Here is a 19433-nt window from a genome sequence, read left to right on the forward strand (position 1 = left end):
ATATGGCAGAGGAAGCAAAGGCATCCGGGGCCCTGATAATTCCTGAAGGCTCTATCCAATTGGGCACAAAGAGTCATAATCCTGTTGGGGCAGAAAATTATTCAATATCCACAGAGCGACGTAGGTCCATAATAATCAAGATCAATCCCAAGCTAGGGGAGCCCCAATATCTGAGGGAATCTGTTTGGGGATCCGTTTATTAAAGAATTAGGAAAATTCATTAATACGTTCATGGCTCTGGAAAAAGACCAGTCTTCTATTTGGCGAATCTTTACATCATGTGTTTTTGACAGAGCCGGTCGTGGCAGGGTGCGTTCAACCGGCCTAGCTTCTTATCAGCCCTCCTTGAGATGTGGCAACTATCACAGAGAACAATGGCAGGATCAAGCCAAATCTGGCACCATCTACTCCACTAGGCATCGGGGGCATAGGGAAAGGGCAACGGTTCCCACAATGCCCCACAAGGTGAGTGCATAAGACTGCAAAGGAATAAGACTGGGTGGCAGGTTGAGGGACTTCCTCCCCAACTGGCAGAACCTCACTTCAGATGCTTGGGTTCTTCAAACCGTCAGAAGGGTTTCAGATAGAATTTTATGGTTCTCCAACCCAGCTTGTTCACCCTGTGCCCCTCTTTTTCTCTCCAGATCAGTCTGCACTAACGGATGCTGAAATGCTCCAACTTTTGAAGAAAGGGGCGATCATTCATACCACTCTTCACCCCCATGGGTTTCTCAGCATTATCTTTCTGGAAGAGAAGAGTGACGGGGGCTATTGTTCTGTTATTAACCTGAGGGAATTCAATAAGTGGTTGATATACTGCCACTTCAAGATAGAGGATATCCATCTCATCATGGATCTTTTGCAGACATATGTTTCGATGGTCCGCCTTGACCTCAAGGATGCTTATCTTACTGGCAGGCGAGTTCTCCAATTCCAATGGAGATCTTTGGTATTCAAGTTCACCTCCCATCCTGTCCTCTGCTCTGTGGCTACTCACCAAAGTTCTAAAACTGGTGATTGAACAGCTGAGGGCTCAGGGAGTCAAGTTAATAGTCTACCTCGACAACATTTTAATCATTAACCAGTGTCCCATATGTGTCACCCATCATCCCCAGATGTCTATCGACCTGTTGGAGTCTCTGGGTTTTGTGAGCAATGAGGACAAGTCATCCTTGATCCCCTCTTAAAACACTCAATTCCTGGGTTTCGTGGTGAATTGCGTGACAGCCACTTCCCCCTTGCAAACTGGCCAAAATCAATCATGAACTCAGACGAAATCTGTTCAAATATTCAATCTCCCTCCACCATTTAGCATGCATTGTGGGCCTTCTCTCAACATCAATACAGGCAAATATAGCCAGGTCCTTTACACTACAGAACATTACAATGCCTACAGATTTGTCATCTACGCCAAAGTCTCAATTTCTCACAATCCATTCTCCTATCGGAGGAGGCAAATGAGGAATTGCAATGGTGGATCACTCATATGGCTGCATGGAATGGACAGGTTATCTTCGGATCCCTACCCAACCTGGTGATAGAATCGGATGCCAATAGTTCGAGTTAGGGAGCTCGCTGTGGGCAGTTTTCCACAGGAGGAAAATGGTCATCCAACTAACAAGTCCTCCACATACACTTCCTGGAATTAACGGCAGGCTCTTTTGTGGTGAAGTGTTTGACTAAGGACAGGGCTCACTGTTGTGTCCTCTAAAGATGTGGCAGCAGTTCAGTATGTCAACCACCTCGGGGGAAGAGATCAAGGACTCTGTAGTATCTGGCACGAGCCTCCTGGAATTGTCATCTGAACAATTTCATATCACTGTCGGTATAATATCTTCCAGGACAATCCAATCACGTGGCAGATTGTTACTCCCTCCATTGTCAGGACACCAGTCTTTGGAAACTTCACCCGAAGGTGTTCCAGGCCCTTCATAAAAGTGGGGTCCCTTCATGATCGATCTTTTTACCTTGCGACTGGATCACCTGTTGGAGAGGTATTGCAGTTCAACACAAGATCCTGATGCAGTATCGCCCAATGCTTTTCTCCAAGATTGAGGCACAGAGAAGAGCTACGTCTTTCCTCTGTTTGCAATGATTATGCTAGTGTCCGCTCAGGTGCAGCGACAGAACGCGGACTTAGTGCTGGTCACTCCGATATGGAGTTCTCAAGTTTGATTTCCAGTCTGATGGAACTTTCTGGGGATTTTCCAATCCCTCTACATTTGTTTCAGGATCTCCTCCAGGATCTCCAAGGGAATCCTCAACATCTGGTACTCACATATGCTCTCCGTCTCATGATATGATGGATTACAGGGAATGCTTCAAAGTCCTGGAAATTACTTCAAAGGCTGCAGCCTGGCTTGCCAGAGGCTGGGCGTATACCACACATAAGAGATACCACTCTGTCTGGTCATGATAGCTGCATTGGTGTCATCAATGGCAGCTGGAACCCATGAGGGCAGGCGTTGTCTGTATTTTGAATTTCCTAGCATATATGGCTTCGTAGGGTTTTGCTTAGTGGTTTGCCACACCTTTAGATCGGCTATCTCAGCTGGCCACATTTTTGTGAATGGACATTCAGTGGGGGAACATCCCTCATCTGTAAACGTCTCAGAGGTATTAGATTGTCTATTCTTTTGGAACCCAGATAGTCTTAATTGTGGTGACCAGCAAAACACACAAGATGCTGGACGGAATGTTACACAATGGCAAAACATTCACCCCCAGTCAGAGATCTGGGTTTAATCCATCGTTATTTTGCTCACGAAGCCACCCCAGTTCAGACATGGCCATATGCAAATCAGTCTCGACCCTGTGCCTCATGGGAACAGTCCAGCCCGAATTGCCAAGCCATGTCTTCCCTGGACCGGAATCAAGCATCCTAGGACCGGTTTCTGGCTATCAGCCGTCTTCAGCCAGGATAGCTTGACTCCAGTGGCTTAGTGAGCAAGGGACCCACGTCTGGGCATACCCTTCCCACATAGGGTGAACAGCAAAACACACAAGATGATGGACGGAATGTTGCACAATGGCAAAACATTCACCCCCAGTCACAGATCTGGGTTTAATCCATCGTTATTTTTCTCACCAAGCCACCCCAGTTCAGACATGGCCATATGCAAATCAGTCTTGACCCTGTGCCTCATGGGAACAGTCCAGCCCGAACTGCCAAGCCATGTCTTCCCTGGACCGGAATCAAGCATCCTAGGACCGGTTTCTGGCTATCAGTCATCTTCAGCCAGGATAGCTTGACTCCAGTGGCTTAGTGAGCAAGGGACCCACGTCTGGGCATACCCTTCCCACATAGGGTGAACAGCAAAACACACAAGATGATGGACGGAATGTTGCACAATAAAGTTTTAATTGTGGGACATTAATAAAGTCTTCCATTTATTTAAATCCTGGCTATCTAACAAGAATCTTTCAAGGAAACAGATGTTGGTGAAACTGGCTACGCTGTTATGTTTGGTTTCTGTCGCAGAGTGTCTGAAGTGTGTTTACTGGACTTGACAGGTAGAGTATTCACTCCAGACGGAGGGACTTTTCACATTTCTAGACATGCAAAATGTAATTCTAGCATTGTGTCCTACCCAGCTTTCCCAGATGTTCCCAAGTTATGTGCAGTTAGAGCATTGAAAGCTAACAAATCTATGTCAGAAGATATATGCTCTCAGGTTGAGAGTCAACTACTTATTGCTCTTACCAAGTCTCACAAAGCTGTTTATTCCCCTACTGTTGCCAGATGGGTCTTTCATGAAGAGAGGATTGATGTTTCTAAGTTTGGAACTCACTTCGTACGGGGTCCTATCAATCAATCAATCAATCAATCGGTGAACTTGTAAAGCGCACTACTTACCAAAGGGGGACTCAATGCACTGAGGGGGGGTGCTGCTACTGCTCAAAGAGCCAGGTCTTGAGGAGCCTTCTGAAGGTGAGCAGGTCTTGGGTTTGCCGCAGCTGGGTGGGGAGGGTGTTCCAGGTCTTGGCTGCGAGGAAGGAGAAGGATCTTCCGCCGGAGGTTGTTCGTCTGATGCGCGGGACGGCGGCAAGGGCGAGGCTGGCGGAGCTGAGGTGGTGGTGTAGAAGTTGAGTCTGTTGTTCAGGTAGGCTGGTCTGGTGTTGTGGAGAGCCTTGTGTGCGTGGGTGAGGAGCTTGAAGGTGATCCTCTTATTGACGGGGAGCCAGTGCAGGTCTCTTAGGTTGGAGGTGATGTGGCTGCGGCGGGGGATGTTGAGGATCAGTCGGGCGGAGGCATTTTGTATGCGTTGTAGTCGTTGCATGTGTGTAGCAGGGACTCCTGCGTAGAGTGCATTGCCATAGTCCAGCCTGCTGCTGAAGAGGACGTGGGTCACCGTTCTTCTGGTTTAGGGCGGGATCCACTTGTAGATCCTGCGAAGCATGCGGAGGGTGTAGTAGCAGGAGGAGGATATGGCGTTGACCTGCTTTGACATGGAGGGGGAGGAGTCGAGGATGAATCCTAGGTTGCGTGCATGGTCTCCCAGTGTGGTCGGCCACCAGGAGTCATCCCACGCGGAGGGGGTGGGGCCGAGGATGAGGACTTCCGTCTTGTCCGAGTTCAGTTTCAGGCGGCTGTTCCTCATCCACTCGGCGACGGCCTTCATTCTCTCGTGGAGGTTGGTATCGCGGTGTGAGGGTCCTTGGTGAGGGAGAGGATGATCTGGGTGTCTTCAACGCAGGAGATGATGTTCAGGTTGTGTTGGCGGGCCACCTGTGTGAGGGGGGCCATGTAGACATTGAACAGGGTCGGGCTGAGGGATGAGCCCTGGGGTATGCCGCAGATTATGTTGGTGGCTTTGGATGGGAAGGGCGAGAGGCGGACTTGCTGGGTTCTGCCGGAGAGGAAGGACTTGGTCCAGTCCAGGGCTTTCTTCTGAATTCCGGCTTCTTGGAGGCGTGTTCTTAGTGTGCAGTGGCAGACTGTGTTGAAGGTGGTTGATAGATCGAGAAGGATGAGGGCTGACGTTTCGTCATTGTCTAATTGGCTCCTGATGTCGTCTGTGGCGGCGATGAGGGCTGTCTCGGTGCTGTGGTTTCGTCTGAATCCGGACTGGGATGGGTCTAGGATGTTGTTGTCCTGGAGGTGGCGGGTCAGCTGGATGTTGGCAATTTTCTATGGCGATTTTCTATTTTTATTCCTATGGCTTCTTAAGCTTTCTCTCTGGGAGCTTGTTTAGAGGACATCCTTAATGCGGTTGATTGGTCCTTGGACTCTACATTTAAAAGATTTTACCTTAAAAAGGTAATGCATCTAGCATCTCTGATTGTGGATAAACTTTAAACTAGCCTAATCCTTGCCTCCGGTCCAGATATTGAATGAAAAATGTCCTAGCTATCGTAACAGAAAGTTTCAATCCAATTAAGGACTCGGGCAAGAATTACCCCACTCATACCTGATTGAATTTCAATTTACCCACCCTATTGCCATTGTATTTCTTGTTGTTCTTGGTGCATTTCATGGTTACCTTTCACTTTGTATTATGGAAACGTTTTGACTTTATACTTCGCTAAACATTGGCATAATATGCTATGATGTGGTTTATACTTTGGTTTACCTTGCCCTTTTCATTATCTTAAATCAATTATCTGTCTTCTGAGGGATGGATGTGAATAAACAGGAGAAATTCCAGAGTGAGTCCGCTGTATTCGCAGAAAGAAAGAGGAGCATAGAGAGTCTACAAGGAATGTTGAAGGACCAACGCTGCTCCGATTGGAGGATATGTTTAGTTTTATTCCCTTGGACTGATGTAAAATGTAGTTTGTTGTTGTTACATACTTTAAATGGATGCTGGTGAATAAAGCAAGAAAAGTTAAGCCTAATCCCCGCCTGAGTCCCTAATAGAATTAAAACTTTTCGTTATGATAGCTAAGACATTTTTCATTCATCTTGCTGACTGGATATTTTAGGTGAAAATAATGTAGGCGCCTGCCACGGATGGCCTTTTATTCTCTTTGAGTTATGTGTTTCACATGCCTATTCTGAAAGGATGCCACTTTGACTTACAAAATTTCAAGCAGGCAATAAAGGGGTTCATATCTTCAATTTGTTTAATTGATTTTTTTTCCAACTGCATATTCAGACCAAATAGTAATGGGATTGAAGCACGTACTTAATGATTGCAGAGAGCGTTTGAGATTTAATATAAACAAAAACTACTAAATTTGTGTGACAGACAGAATTTACACTGACAGATGTCAGAATTTGTAACCATGTGTCAAGCAAATCAGTTACCTCATTGCAATTTGCACATTATTAAAAATATTCAAACACAGAAACATACCCATTGCTTACTCCTTGGAGGCCAAATTCTGACAGAATCTCCTTCATGACTGAAAGGAAAAAACATAGACTGAATTTGTTGACGATATTTTTCATAACAGTGGGAATCATCACAAAAGTGATCCCTTTTTAAATAATAGTAAATTTTCTGGTGTACACTGGAGAAACATTGGGAGCACCATTAGAGAGAATGTCTGGTAGGAATGTCAGCAGATATCATTCTAATCCTCTGGGTAGCGAGCCAGCATGTTCCCAGGACAGAACAAAGAAAAGATACCAAAGTCATATCTTTTTGTGAAGGCCTGAGACATTACCTCTTCTCACAGGAAATTTACATCTAGGCTCTGAGTGGGGAACACTTTCCTGCCAGGTGGGAACGTCAAAGAGAATAGGGATTATGCAGAGTTATCCTTCTCCCCCATTCAGAGGAACAATGGTGGTGCGGACAATTTTTCGGTCTAGTAATACAGTGAGCAAATGGATGTCAATGTTTATGCATGGCAGAAGGGTTCTTTGTTACATTGACGAGGGTGGAAGGGGTCTTTCAGGGCCCAATGCAAACACTACAATCGTTTTCCAAATGTGTGGCATTTCACTTGTAGCACTGCTTTTTTCTCTCTTAAACCAGCTAAACTGATTTCAGCTTCCATTGCCATGTGTGAAACATTTGTATCTAGGTAACCTGGTTAAAAGTCAGCTATTTCCAGAATTTCTTCATTATGAGTTCCCATGAAAGTGTTCAATTGCCTACTAAAAATTCATCGTGCAGGCAAGTGTTCCATTTGAGTCTTACATTCACCAATATTGACTGAATATTGTCAGTTATCTCCGAATACATGGTTGGCATTGCTCCCTTGTATTTACAACAAGGGGTGGTGATGGACAGAGTCTCTGAATTAAGCAGAAAACTCTCACCCAGTCAAGAGATCAGGGCTAAATCCAACACCGTTTTTTAGCTCATTGCACCATCCCAGTTTCAGAACCTGGCTGTATGCAAATTAGACTGTCCCTGGCCCAGTGCATCATGGGAACAGGGCAGACCAGACTACAAAAGCCAATTCTTACACTGAGAAGGAAACAAGCTTCCGGGGACCGGTTTCTGGCATTTCAGCCGTCTTCGGCCCGGCTTGCTTGAATCCTGATGGTGCAATGAGCAAGGGACTCACATCTGAGTATACCCTTCCACGCTTAGGGTGGACAAAAATATTTACAACAAGGGGTGGTGATGGACAGAGTCTCTGAATTAAGCAGAATACTCTCACCCAGTCAAGAGATCAGGGCTAAATCCAACACCGTTTTTTAGCTCATTGCACCATCCCAGTTTCAGAACCTGGCTGTATGCAAATTAGACTGTCCCTGGCCCAGTGCATCATGGGAACAGGGCAGACCAGACTACAAAAGCCAATTCTTACACTGAGAAGGAAACAAGCTTCCGGGGACCGGTTTCTGGCATTTCAGCTGTCTTCGGCCCGGCTTGCTTGAATCCTGATGGTGCAATGAGCAAGGGACTCACATCTGAGTATACCCTTCCACGCTTAGGGTGGACAAAAATATTTACAACAAGGGGTGGTGATGGACAGAGTCTCTGAATTAAGCAGAATACTCTCACCCAGTCAAGAGATCAGGGCTAAATCCAACACCGTTTTTTAGCTCATTGCACCATCCCAGTTTCAGAACCTGGCTGTATGCAAATTAGACTGTCCCTGGCCCAGTGCATCATGGGAACAGGGCAGACCAGACTACAAAAGCCAATTCTTACACTGAGAAGGAAACAAGCTTCCGGGGACCGGTTTCTGGCATTTCAGCCGTCTTCGGCCCGGCTTGCTTGAATCCTGATGGTGCAATGAGCAAGGGACTCACATCTGAGTATACCCTTCCACGCTTAGGGTGGACAAAAATATTTACAACAAGGGGTGGTGATGGACAGAGTCTCTGAATTAAGCAGAATACTCTCACCCAGTCAAGAGATCAGGCCTAAATCCAACACCGTTTTTTAGCTCATTGCACCATCCCAGTTTCAGAACCTGGCTGTATGCAAATTAGACTGTCCCTGGCCCAGTGCATCATGGGAACAGGGCAGACCAGACTACAAAAGCCAATTCTTACACTGAGAAGGAAACAAGCTTCCGGGGACCGGTTTCTGGCATTTCAGCCGTCTTCGGCCCGGCTTGCTTGAATCCTGATGGTGCAATGAGCAAGGGACTCACATCTGAGTATACCCTTCCACGCTTAGGGTGGACAAAAATATTTACAACAAGGGGTGGTGATGGACAGAGTCTCTGAATTAAGCAGAATACTCTCACCCAGTCAAGAGATCAGGGCTAAATCCAACACCGTTTTTTAGCTCATTGCACCATCCCAGTTTCAGAACCTGGCTGTATGCAAATTAGACTGTCCCTGGCCCAATGCATCATGGGAACAGGGCAGACCAGACTACAAAAGCCAATTCTTACACTGAGAAGGAAACAAGCTTCCGGGGACCGGTTTCTGGCATTTCAGCCGTCTTCGGCCCGGCTTGCTTGAATCCTGATGGTGCAATGAGCAAGGGACTCACATCTGAGTATGCCCTTCCACGCTTAGGGTGGACAAAAATATTTACAACAAGGGGTGGTGATGGACAGAGTCTCTGAATTAAGCAGAATACTCTCACCCAGTCAAGAGATCAGGGCTAAATCCAACACCGTTTTTTAGCTCATTGCACCATCCCAGTTTCAGAACCTGGCTGTATGCAAATTAGACTGTCCCTGGCCCAGTGCATCATGGGAACAGGGCAGACCAGACTACAAAAGCCAATTCTTACACTGAGAAGGAAACAAGCTTCCGGGGACCGGTTTCTGGCATTTCAGCCGTCTTGGGCCCGGCTTGCTTGAATCCTGATGGTGCAATGAGCAAGGGACTCACATCTGAGTATACCCTTCCACGCTTAGGGTGGACAAAAATATTTACAACAAGGGGTGGTGATGGACAGAGTCTCTGAATTAAGCAGAATACTCTCACCCAGTCAAGAGATCAGGGCTCCCTTGTAGCCTGCCTATTTTGATATTTGCATAGCGATCAGTAAACATACACACTTCTCCATGATTTTCTAAGTGGCATTCTCCTAACAGTTATAAGAGCTCCCTTTTCCTTATTTATAGGGCCAAAGTTTAAGTGGTCATTTCACTGTAAGATCTTTTGTGCTAACAACCGTTTTGATTGGTTTAGGGTGGAGTCCGGGCAAAATAACAAATTTACAACATCAATTTATAAAAAAAAGGAAAGGAGAACATTATCAGATAAATAAAATAGATTGATTATTGAATTTGATACAATCTTTGCCCTCATTATTGCCTAGTGTTTCATCATTGTATTATGATTTGTTTTTGTTTGTCTTGCCCCTTGAAGAAAATATAACTCCAGACTAGGGAACAGGGATATAAATTGATGTTGTAAATTTGTTAATTTGCCCGGACTCCACCCTAAACCAATCAAAACCGCTGTTAGCACAATAGATCTTACAGTGAAATTACCACTTATACTTTGGCCCTATAAAATAAGGAAAATGGAACTCTTATATTTGTTGTATACAAACCCATTCCTTTTTTCTATAAAGGGTATCTCCGAATACTTTTTTGAGTTCTCCTAACAGTACCTCAGCTGTACTCATCTTTCAAGCGATACCAGATAAACGTCTGCCATCAGATGAACTCAAATCTACCCCTGATCAGCAGGAACGCTAGGTGGACTGGACAATGTAACTCTTTCTAAGTATCTGACCTCTTCCAGCAGTACATTTGTCTGTATGACGGGGTGTTACCTAGAGAACTTTGTCTCCCCATATTCTCTAGTGGTGAGTTTTATGTGTCGTAAATATTTTCATGAATACTCTTTCTGGATGTTTATATAGTTTCTGGAGGACTGGAGGACTACTGCAAACAAGGTTATATGGTTGGAATAGAACTAAGTTCCAAATTAGTCAGTTTGAGCCCACAGGCACTTTGTTCCTCATACAGTTGTTTCCTGCTTCTTTAGACTGGTCTTCAGCCCATGGAGTGGACTTTCGACCCATTACCAAAGTGCTTGGTAATCTGCCATTTCTAGTAAAGGGAGCTTCTAGAACACAGAGATATATTTGGGGTTTCTTATCATCTTTGGGCTTTTCCCCACACAAATGTTTCTCATTACTTATACTGCCATTACTTGCACTTGCAATTACTTCTAATGCTTCACAGTAACATACAATTACTTCAATAACACGTTACTAAAATGAAACAGCTCATTTCTTCAATCGCAACACTGCCATTACTTTATTTCCTATGTCTTAAACCCTCACAATAAAATTCTCTTTATTTTAATCACATCAATTGAACACAGCCACTAAGCCTAACCATACACATACTGGGAAAATTAACTCTAACAAATGCAAAATATTAAATTATATTCATAGTAATTGCAGTAAATTTAAACAAAATTAGACTTCTTAACCCTTCAGGTAAAATGTTCTAATCTGCAAGTACAACCATATTATAAAATATTGAGATATTTACAGTTTTTTAAACTAAAAAAAAGCTAATCTCAGAGCGATACTCTAGCAAAGGTTTATTGAACTTTTCTTTTTAAAATCCATATTATTCAGAATTTGAATTTGATTATGTTAATGTTTTTTTCTTTAAAATAAGCTCTAAACCATTTCTTTACTTACTTTAAAATTCGAAGTGCGGTTGCAATGGGCCAAGTAATGGTATATCTAAGCTCGACAATGGAAGTATTTTTATGGATTGAAGTAATGGGGTTGGAATAAGGGTCAGTAGATGTGATGGATTCGAAGTAATGTGGTGTACCTTCCTATAGAAGTAATTTTAGCTGTTAGACCTCAGTATGTGATCCATTGTTCATCCAACAAATTCAGCAAATGATCCTGCACCATATTGACTTTTTTTTTTTTAATTAAGTGGTATATGTCATATCACCTATCAAAAAGCCTCTGATCGACCACTATGACATTCTAATTGTATGCACCGATTCCTCATTTATGTCTATATAGTCCTTGAAAGCTTGTCCAATTTTTAACATGTCAGTTGCACTTCACAGCGGACTGCGTTCATCGCCTACCTCGTTAAGTAGGGTTTTTACAAATGGCCCCTGCACACAAGACATATGAAAGTATTCCCTTTTTGTAGAAAGAGAATACACCATGGCTCCAAAGGCTATTTTCAACCGTCCCTTGCTTCACTAAGGAACTAATTCTGTCCTCATTTACCTATCCAACATTGAATCATGAACTTAGTTTTATTCTTCTGCAACTGCTGATAATGTAACATCCATACCAGTAAGGGCTCCATGGGCATACACAGAGCCCACCTCCAATTTGGTTATAGTAACTTGTATGGCCACACTGCAAGTAGGTTATTAATAGGATACCTAATTAATTCGTGTTTATTTTCATTTTCCTGAACAGGTTTTTTTTATATGCCCATTGTACCTGTTTTTTTAAATTTCATGCTATGGCATGTACTAATTTTGTAGGCAACTTCACTCTCAGTGGCAATGAGGTAGGATGTTTCCAAAAGGCATAATAATGGCAATGTGAGCAAAGAAGAAACATCATGCACACATTGCAAGATTTTCAGAACTATAAAAACCCATCCTAGTCCTCTGTTATTTTATATTAACTACGTTTGCATAGCATGCACAAGAAACTAAATTATAAATACTCTTTGCAGATGGAAATATGAGAACATCAACAATGAGAAAAATAATTTCAGACACACAAAATTGAGGATGTATGACGTTACAACGCGAACTATTACAATGCATACTTTTACAATGTGGTTTTTACAACGCAACTTCCATTACAACACATGCTATTACAACGCAAGTCATTACAAAGCATGTACCTTTACAATGTAATTTACTATTCTAACACCGCCGGGTGCTTACCTCATGGAAGGTACTGGTCAGCGTTGTAATGGCATGCATTGTAATAGAATGCGTTGTAATGGAACTTGCGTTGTATTGCCTGCATTGTAAAGGCATTGCGTTGTAATGCCTGCATTGTAATGGATGTTTCCCTAAAATTGACAACCCCGAACCCTGCAACAATGCAGGAGTGCTCACTGCTCAGTTTTTAAGATCACAGCCTGCCAGACACTAAGGGCCTGGTTACAACCTTGGCGGTACAGCGCCGGGTCTGCCCCACCGCTGCACCACTGAAGCCTTGATTAGGCCGCCTGCCAGACTAAGAGTTTCCTCCTGTCCAGTTGGCCCTGAAAATAGCCACTGCAATTGGAGCGCCTAAAACAGTTTCTGTACGGCATGGATTGACAAGTCCCTGCCATGCAGGAACTGTGGTGCATGCATACAGGGGGGCAAATGTTGGGCCCCCCTGCATGCATCCCACGACGCAGAGACACAAGGGCCCCCTTTGTTTCCTCTCTGCTACAGCTTTCATGGAGAAGGAACCGCATGAAAACCGTTGCGGAGAGGAAATTCGTAATATGCTTGGCAGGACCGCAGCAACACCACCAAGGGGAAGGCGGTTCTCTGCCTCCTGCGGCAGCACAATGGCGGTCCAACCTTTCTGATTGTAATAGGGCAGTCAAAAGACTGCCACACATCCACAAACACGTAATTGGCCCCTAAGAAAGATAATTAGAGTTAGGTAGTAAAGTATTTCTTTCAAGAATTGATGATGGTGCTATCTGCCAAACTCTCAGTTTCGCTGTGGGCGTGATCTGTTCCCTTCTTCTCCTCGAAGTTGAATTAGTCCAACCTATTGCTGGAGTAACTCTACAACCATTTTCAGGGTGAGAAAGGGTTTTGTTGGAATCCTTGAATGTCTCCTTTGCACCCCTTGTGTGGTATTTACAAAAAAGGGGTTCCCCAAATGTGTGCTGGAAAGATCCACAGTAGTACATCCATTCACACCTGTCAGAAATCCTTCTGTGAATTCCCAGCAAGGCCAAATAACGGTTTTTTTCGCCATATGTTCGTGGTTGAAAATGTCTTGATAAAGAAGTCCCAGTATGTTCAACACATTCCTGCTGTACACTATACTAGTTGCAGATGCCTCCAGTTATGTTGCATATACTGGCATTACAGTGAGGCTTTGTGCATACTTAGCCTACCACTACACAGACCAAGTCCACACACAGACTACTTGTATTGCTATTGCACCATCCAAAATAAACTTGATGGGTTTATTCGATGCGGAGTGGACAATGCGCAAGTGCAGGAGCAAATAGGTGTCAGCTACAGCACTTCCTCAGTCTCCCTGCAACAGCATACGCCACCTTTCTGAACAATGCTGCACATCCGGCCCCTACTCCTTGTCAAGGATGTGGCCTTCCCTTGCTCTAAACTTCTGTAATGGAACACTGGTGCGGAAAATAGAAAAGGAACAAATTGTTTGCGTTTTTCTTTTATGTGGCATGTCCTATCACCCTTCTGCCGTTTTTAAGTAATGCAAAGAATAAATGGTTACTACTATGAGTTCTGCTTCTGCATCACAGGAAACTTCAATAAAGTAATACATGTTAGAATAATTTCCATGGAACATTTTATATCAATACATAAAGTTCCATATATGCTTAGAAAAGGGTGAAGAGTCTAACATGGCCAGACATTATGGAGCATCCTTTAAATACCTATCACAGGCAATATTTTCTGAATTTAGTCCAAATATTTTTCAATAACACCATTCTGAGAGTACATTGCAGCATCCATTCACAATTGCTGCCAGCATGTCTAGGTAAATGAGGAAAGAGTTTTAAAAAAACATTTGTCCCTTTAAGGCTTTAGGAGCTTCCACTACCCATGATATCTTCTACTGGCTGTTGCCTCAGGAATTACTTTTATTGTGGACCACCATGAAAAGAAGTCAGGATAAAAAAAGGATATTTATTACTTCAATGAAGAATCCTATGATGCAGAACCAGGACTACAAGTAAGTCAGCATTTCGTATGTATCACTGGATATTCATTAGTAGAAGATTCCTAAGATGCAGAATCAGGACTACAAGTAAGTCAGCATTTCTTCTGTATTACTGGATTTGCATTAATAATAATAAAAGTTAGTATACAGTGGCAAGTTAAAAAACATCACAGTCCTTCTGATTCTTGGGAATAAGGGATAGGAACTGTATCTAATATGTGAAACGGAAGGAACTGCACATACAGGATTATTGAAAGAGACTCCTTAGAGCAGCCTAAACAACACTAAAATCTGTTTTTTATTGTAATCAAGACAATAGCATCTTCTGAAAGTGTGCACTGATTTTTAAGTACTTCCCTACATATATCTAAAAGAGAAATGCTTCTCACTGAGTCCTGTGTGTTGTTTCCCCTCACGTGAAATGGGTGCTTTGGCAAGGGTTGACCAGACAATGGGTAACACAGAGAGGTATGCAGGCTACAACCCAATGAGAGATGGGCTGTTTTGAAGTGGCCAGACCTTGGAAAATGTGACAGAAGTTAACAAAAGACCATTTGGATTTGCATAAGGTTTTAGTTTTATCTATTTAAACATGAAGAACTTTGCAGACATCCCGAGATTATGAGGAATGCTCTCCTGAAGAGGATGGACTGCAAGAGTAATGGTCAGGTAATATGGAATTCTGATAATACCTTCAGGAGAAAAGAAGGATGTCTTTTAAGCAGCACCCTCTTTATATGAATCACTGTATATGGATTAACTGCTATGATCCCAAAAAATAACCCTTTCTAAACTCTCTCCTCCTCAGCGGCGTTGCTAGGGGAGGGCAGTGGAGGAGCAGTGGAGGAGGTCCGCCCCAGGCGGCATTACTTTGAGGGCAATGGCCGCGCGGCCGCGCGGCACTGGCCCATTGCGGCGGCCTTTATCATTTATTTGGTGACATTGACTTCTGTCAGTCAGTGTCCTCAAATAAATTATAAAGGCCGTCGCAACGGGCCAGTTCCACGTGGTCACCGTTTAGCAAGCGCTGCTCCCAGCATGCTTGAGGGCTTCTGCTACAATCATGCTGTTCCTCTGCACTGCTGCACCGCACCGCACATGACTTCCTGGCTGCTGCTGCCCAATGTGGCGTCAGCGGGTGTGCTGATAGTGCGCTGGGCTGGTCGGGGTCACTGAGCCACACTGTGACGAAGTTGTGAAGCTGTGGTGGGAATCAGCGCTGCTCACACCACCACTGCGAAGCGGAAGGCAGGTGGGGTGGAAATATTACAACCATTCTATCTGTAGCCTCTCTGCTGTGACCGTAAAATCATGCTGTTTTTGGGGTATGCCCCCAACACGTCAGAGCAGGAGCCCTCGAGCTCCTCTCCTGACCCCCACCTTCACTTGGGCCAGAGTTCCAACGTGCACTGGGTAACTACGGAAGCTCCCGAGTTCCTCAGCTCTGCCTCCAGTCCCAGTGCTGCTCAAACGCGCTCGAGCCTGCCAGGTGAGGGCTTTCCTGCTGCCCAGAGTGTTGGCAAAACAAGCAGAAAGTCCTGCCCTGGCCTCTGCTTGTCGCCTGGTAGGCCAGAGGGCGAGGCCGGCACCCAAGTCACCTGTTTCATTAGATACGGTCAATCTCCTTGGGTACTGCGGGCACTCGGCCATGCTGCAGTCCCAGCGGAGTGTGGGCATCGGATCCCTTCGGTCTCTCGGGCTGGACAGGGGCCGATTGCCTGGCATGGGAGACCGACCACCGCCCCCCCGGTGCACTCAGTGACCACCGGTGCTGAAGGACACACAGCCAGGGTGCGTTGGTGAAGCGCGGAGCTGCCCTTGAACATGGTGAATCCAGGTAGGGGAGGCTTGTTTCAGAACTGCTGCTGGTTCGCCATGGGACTTCCGAATACGCGCCAGAAACACTCCGAATTCGAATTGCCGGAAATTATAATTTTCATGGCTTGGAAGAAGTCTCCTTGCTCTAGAACATATTTATTCCACACCATGGCTTGGAGCTTTCATCAGCCCCACTTTCCACACACATTTATTAGTGCTTTTCACTAGGACTCAGTTTACCCTGTCCACTGGTGCCTCGATTGTGTGAAGCCGCTTGGACGTACAGAATCTGACTGAAATGTGGCCGTCTCGAGCCACTGGAATTCCCCACAAGCCCCCGCAGCTAGCACTTGCCCTTTCTCTGCATATGCGCTCCTTTAGTGGCCATGTTAGGAGGATTCTCAAGTTCTCAAGCCTCCTGAAGCTTCCTTGTGCTTTGTGTCTGTCTGAGGCCTCCGCCTTTCCATACACAACATCAGAAAAAGAGCTTAGTTGACCAAAGCAGGGCGGTTCCTAACAGCCGGAGGAGGTGTAATAATTATGTGGCTCAAAGGAAAGGAGAGTTCACACATCATGTAGTATTTGGTGTCAGGTCGTGACTTGTCATTTCCCGTCTTGTGTATGATACTAACTCAGGCTTCTGAACATATTTACGCTCTATGAGGGATGCAAGGTGCATTCTGGGATATGAAGTCTTGTCTACTCCATGTTAAATGCAATGCATTATATTCTGTTCTATTTTACATGGGCATGTAGTTTTGTGAGGTATGTGTCCAAGGAAATGGCTGTTTAATTTAGCAGATTGTCTAGGGTATGTCAGGAGTGAACATTGCATCCAGAGGGTTGTGGGACATATTGTTTAACTTCATCCAGTGCTGCCTGTCTAAGTTATTACAGCCAGGTTCTACTTCTACATGAAGTACTGTGAACCATGTCAGATATCGCGAGGCAGCACGTGCTGCTCCATTTCAAGCGGGGTCACTTACAAGCCCTTAAACTTGCCCCACGTCTCGAGTCAGTGCATAGAGTGAAGAAATGGTATCTCTCACTCTGCTACTTTCTAATAAAATTAAAGATGTGCTTTCCTTTTAAACTAGCAGCGCCTAGTGCGCAGTCATGATTATCTTCAGCTGCCTGCCCTGTTTCAAGATGTAGTTTTGCAGTCACTCACAGCTTGTGTCGGTTCAATCACTCATTTTCACGAGACGTGCCACTCCACATACAGCTGCACTAAAATCATGTTAGGCCGCTCGGGGTCTCTGAGCCACACTGTGTCACTTAAGTCAATAGAGCCTAGTGTAGCTCTGACAGCATGGGGGGGGTCATGGTGTGATCTGTGCCTTGGGCAGATAGAGGTTCCCCAACCGGGGAGGGGTGGGCGACGACCTCTCAGGGTTAATGATTTTCATTACGGTTGGAGTCAAGTTAGCTTTTGGAAAAAAATAATTCTACTCATTTCTGTTGTATTTTTTTTATTCAACTCCAGCCTGTTTCCCTTGTCTTCATTGCTTACTGTTGCTCTTGTGCAGGTGTCACTCATTGTCATTGATCGTCACTCATAATTTCACTGAAATTATGAAACGTCACACATAGCAGTCTGAAACCTTGGCAGCTATGGTGCTTTCTCTGTTACGTATAGAGGGAGTGGATTGCAGGCTCTGGCCTTGGCCTTGGACACAGTGACAAACCGGCACAGTAACATGGGCAGTGTTTTAAATGGGCCTGCACTTCAAAATACTCCTCTCTTCAGTAATGGAACTTTTATTTCGCAGTTTTGTAGCAGTACAGAGGTGTTAAAAGTACTACAATGTTCATTGTATATTGAGCAGTGTTCGGGCAACACGCGTGTTAAGTAAACTGGTGATTAATTTACCTGCTGGAGAGAGACGGGAGTTTCATCTAATGGCAGGTTTCATTTGTGTGAGGTAGCGCAGGTGGTTAATATCATAGCTGCCAAGTATTTGCATTGCTAATGTGACATTTCCATTGCTGCAGTGACTTATGAAAGACATTCCACAGCGAAATGTGACATTTCAAAAACATTTTATACTGTGTAAAAATAAAGAGTTGCATATTTATTGTGCTTTAAGTCATAGGCTGGGACATCGTAGCACTTTAAAGACAGAAGTCGGAAACCACCACTCCTTACCCACCACCTTCAGGAATCTATTCCTTTACTGTCTGGTTACACTCCTCTGTAGTAACTGAATTAATCAATAGAATATCATAATGCAAACCAATGCATTTCCTACTGATTACTTTAACTTGGATTAATCTTTAAACATACAGTGTGCCTTTATTTTATATGCTGTTACCTGAAGGTAAACACAATCGAAACTGCAGAACTCAAGTTAGTCTAGTGATCAGGTGCATTGGACTCACCTGTAGTATCCTGAAGGTGCTGCCAGGGGAATTGTGATCAAACCCAGTGTGGTGGACCGGTCTGCAGACATTGCTGAGGTCATGGATGAGGCAGATGGGGGACAATGGTCCTGCACAAGCTGTGATGTTATGAGTGAGATATCACAAACAGGGTAGGTAGAACTGATGTACGTTTTGGGTTTCCTTCTGCTTTTCCTTCATCGGCTCAGCTAGGTGGGGGCGGTCCGCCCTAGGCGGCACTATTTTGGGGACGAGGGCTGCCTACCCCTGGACCGTGTCATGGATGTGCATGTAACTTGCATGATCGAGGTAACTATTAGCAGCGATACTACGTGTCTCTCAGACCTCTTTCAGGTGCTCGCCGTCCTTTTTCCCCGGCACCCCCCCAGGGGGTGGCAATCTGAAGGATATCCCCGAGCGCCACAAGCTCTAGCTATGCCTCTGCTCCTACTCTACCCCTTCTTACATTATCTGACACCTCATTCACTATACCAACCCCCCAAAACAAACCTTTCTAAACTCTTCCCTCTGACTCTTCCCCTAAAAGAACCCTTTTTACTCATCCAAAAGCCTCCTCCTACTGCATTAACCTAAAAAAAATGTAAAAATCCTTTACTCTTCTATCTCTCCACTATCCTTTTCGATCAAAACAACAGACTAACATGTTCACTTCTCAAATTCCATATTCCACTTTACTAATCCACCACTAATCCTTTATGGGTTCCAGAGTACCTGCTACTCACCATTAAAGCATTTCAACACCCCATCAGGGTTACAGAGCTATATAAATACAAAATGTTTTCCCTTTTCTACCCCTCCCCAACCCTTCTCAAACCAAATAACTGACTAACATATCCACTAATCAAATTAATTTCATGTTTCACCAGACTAATTCAACACTAATCCTTATGGGTTCCAGAGCAGCATGATACTCGCCAAAAAAACGCTTCAAAACCCCATCAAGTGTAGCAAGCGCTATATAAATACAAACCTCTTTCCCTCTTCTATCCCGCCACCTACCCT

At 44.6% G+C, this 19433-nt stretch overlaps 1 protein-coding gene across 1 annotated transcript in view; it reads right to left on the reverse strand.

Moving 5' to 3' along the window:
• LOC144819544 (uncharacterized) overlaps positions 1-19433 on the reverse strand; it is a 745296-nt gene that overhangs the window by 207746 nt on the left and 518117 nt on the right. Inside the window, exon 14 of the mRNA XM_078677385.1 lies at positions 6300-6348. Within this exon, the coding sequence (XP_078533511.1) occupies positions 6300-6348 (49 nt within the window). The remainder of the gene's footprint in view (positions 1-6299; positions 6349-19433) is intronic.

Source organism: Lissotriton helveticus, chromosome 2_1, assembly GCF_964261635.1.
Source record: "Lissotriton helveticus chromosome 2_1, aLisHel1.1, whole genome shotgun sequence".
Taxonomy (NCBI): Eukaryota; Metazoa; Chordata; class Amphibia; order Caudata; family Salamandridae; genus Lissotriton; species Lissotriton helveticus.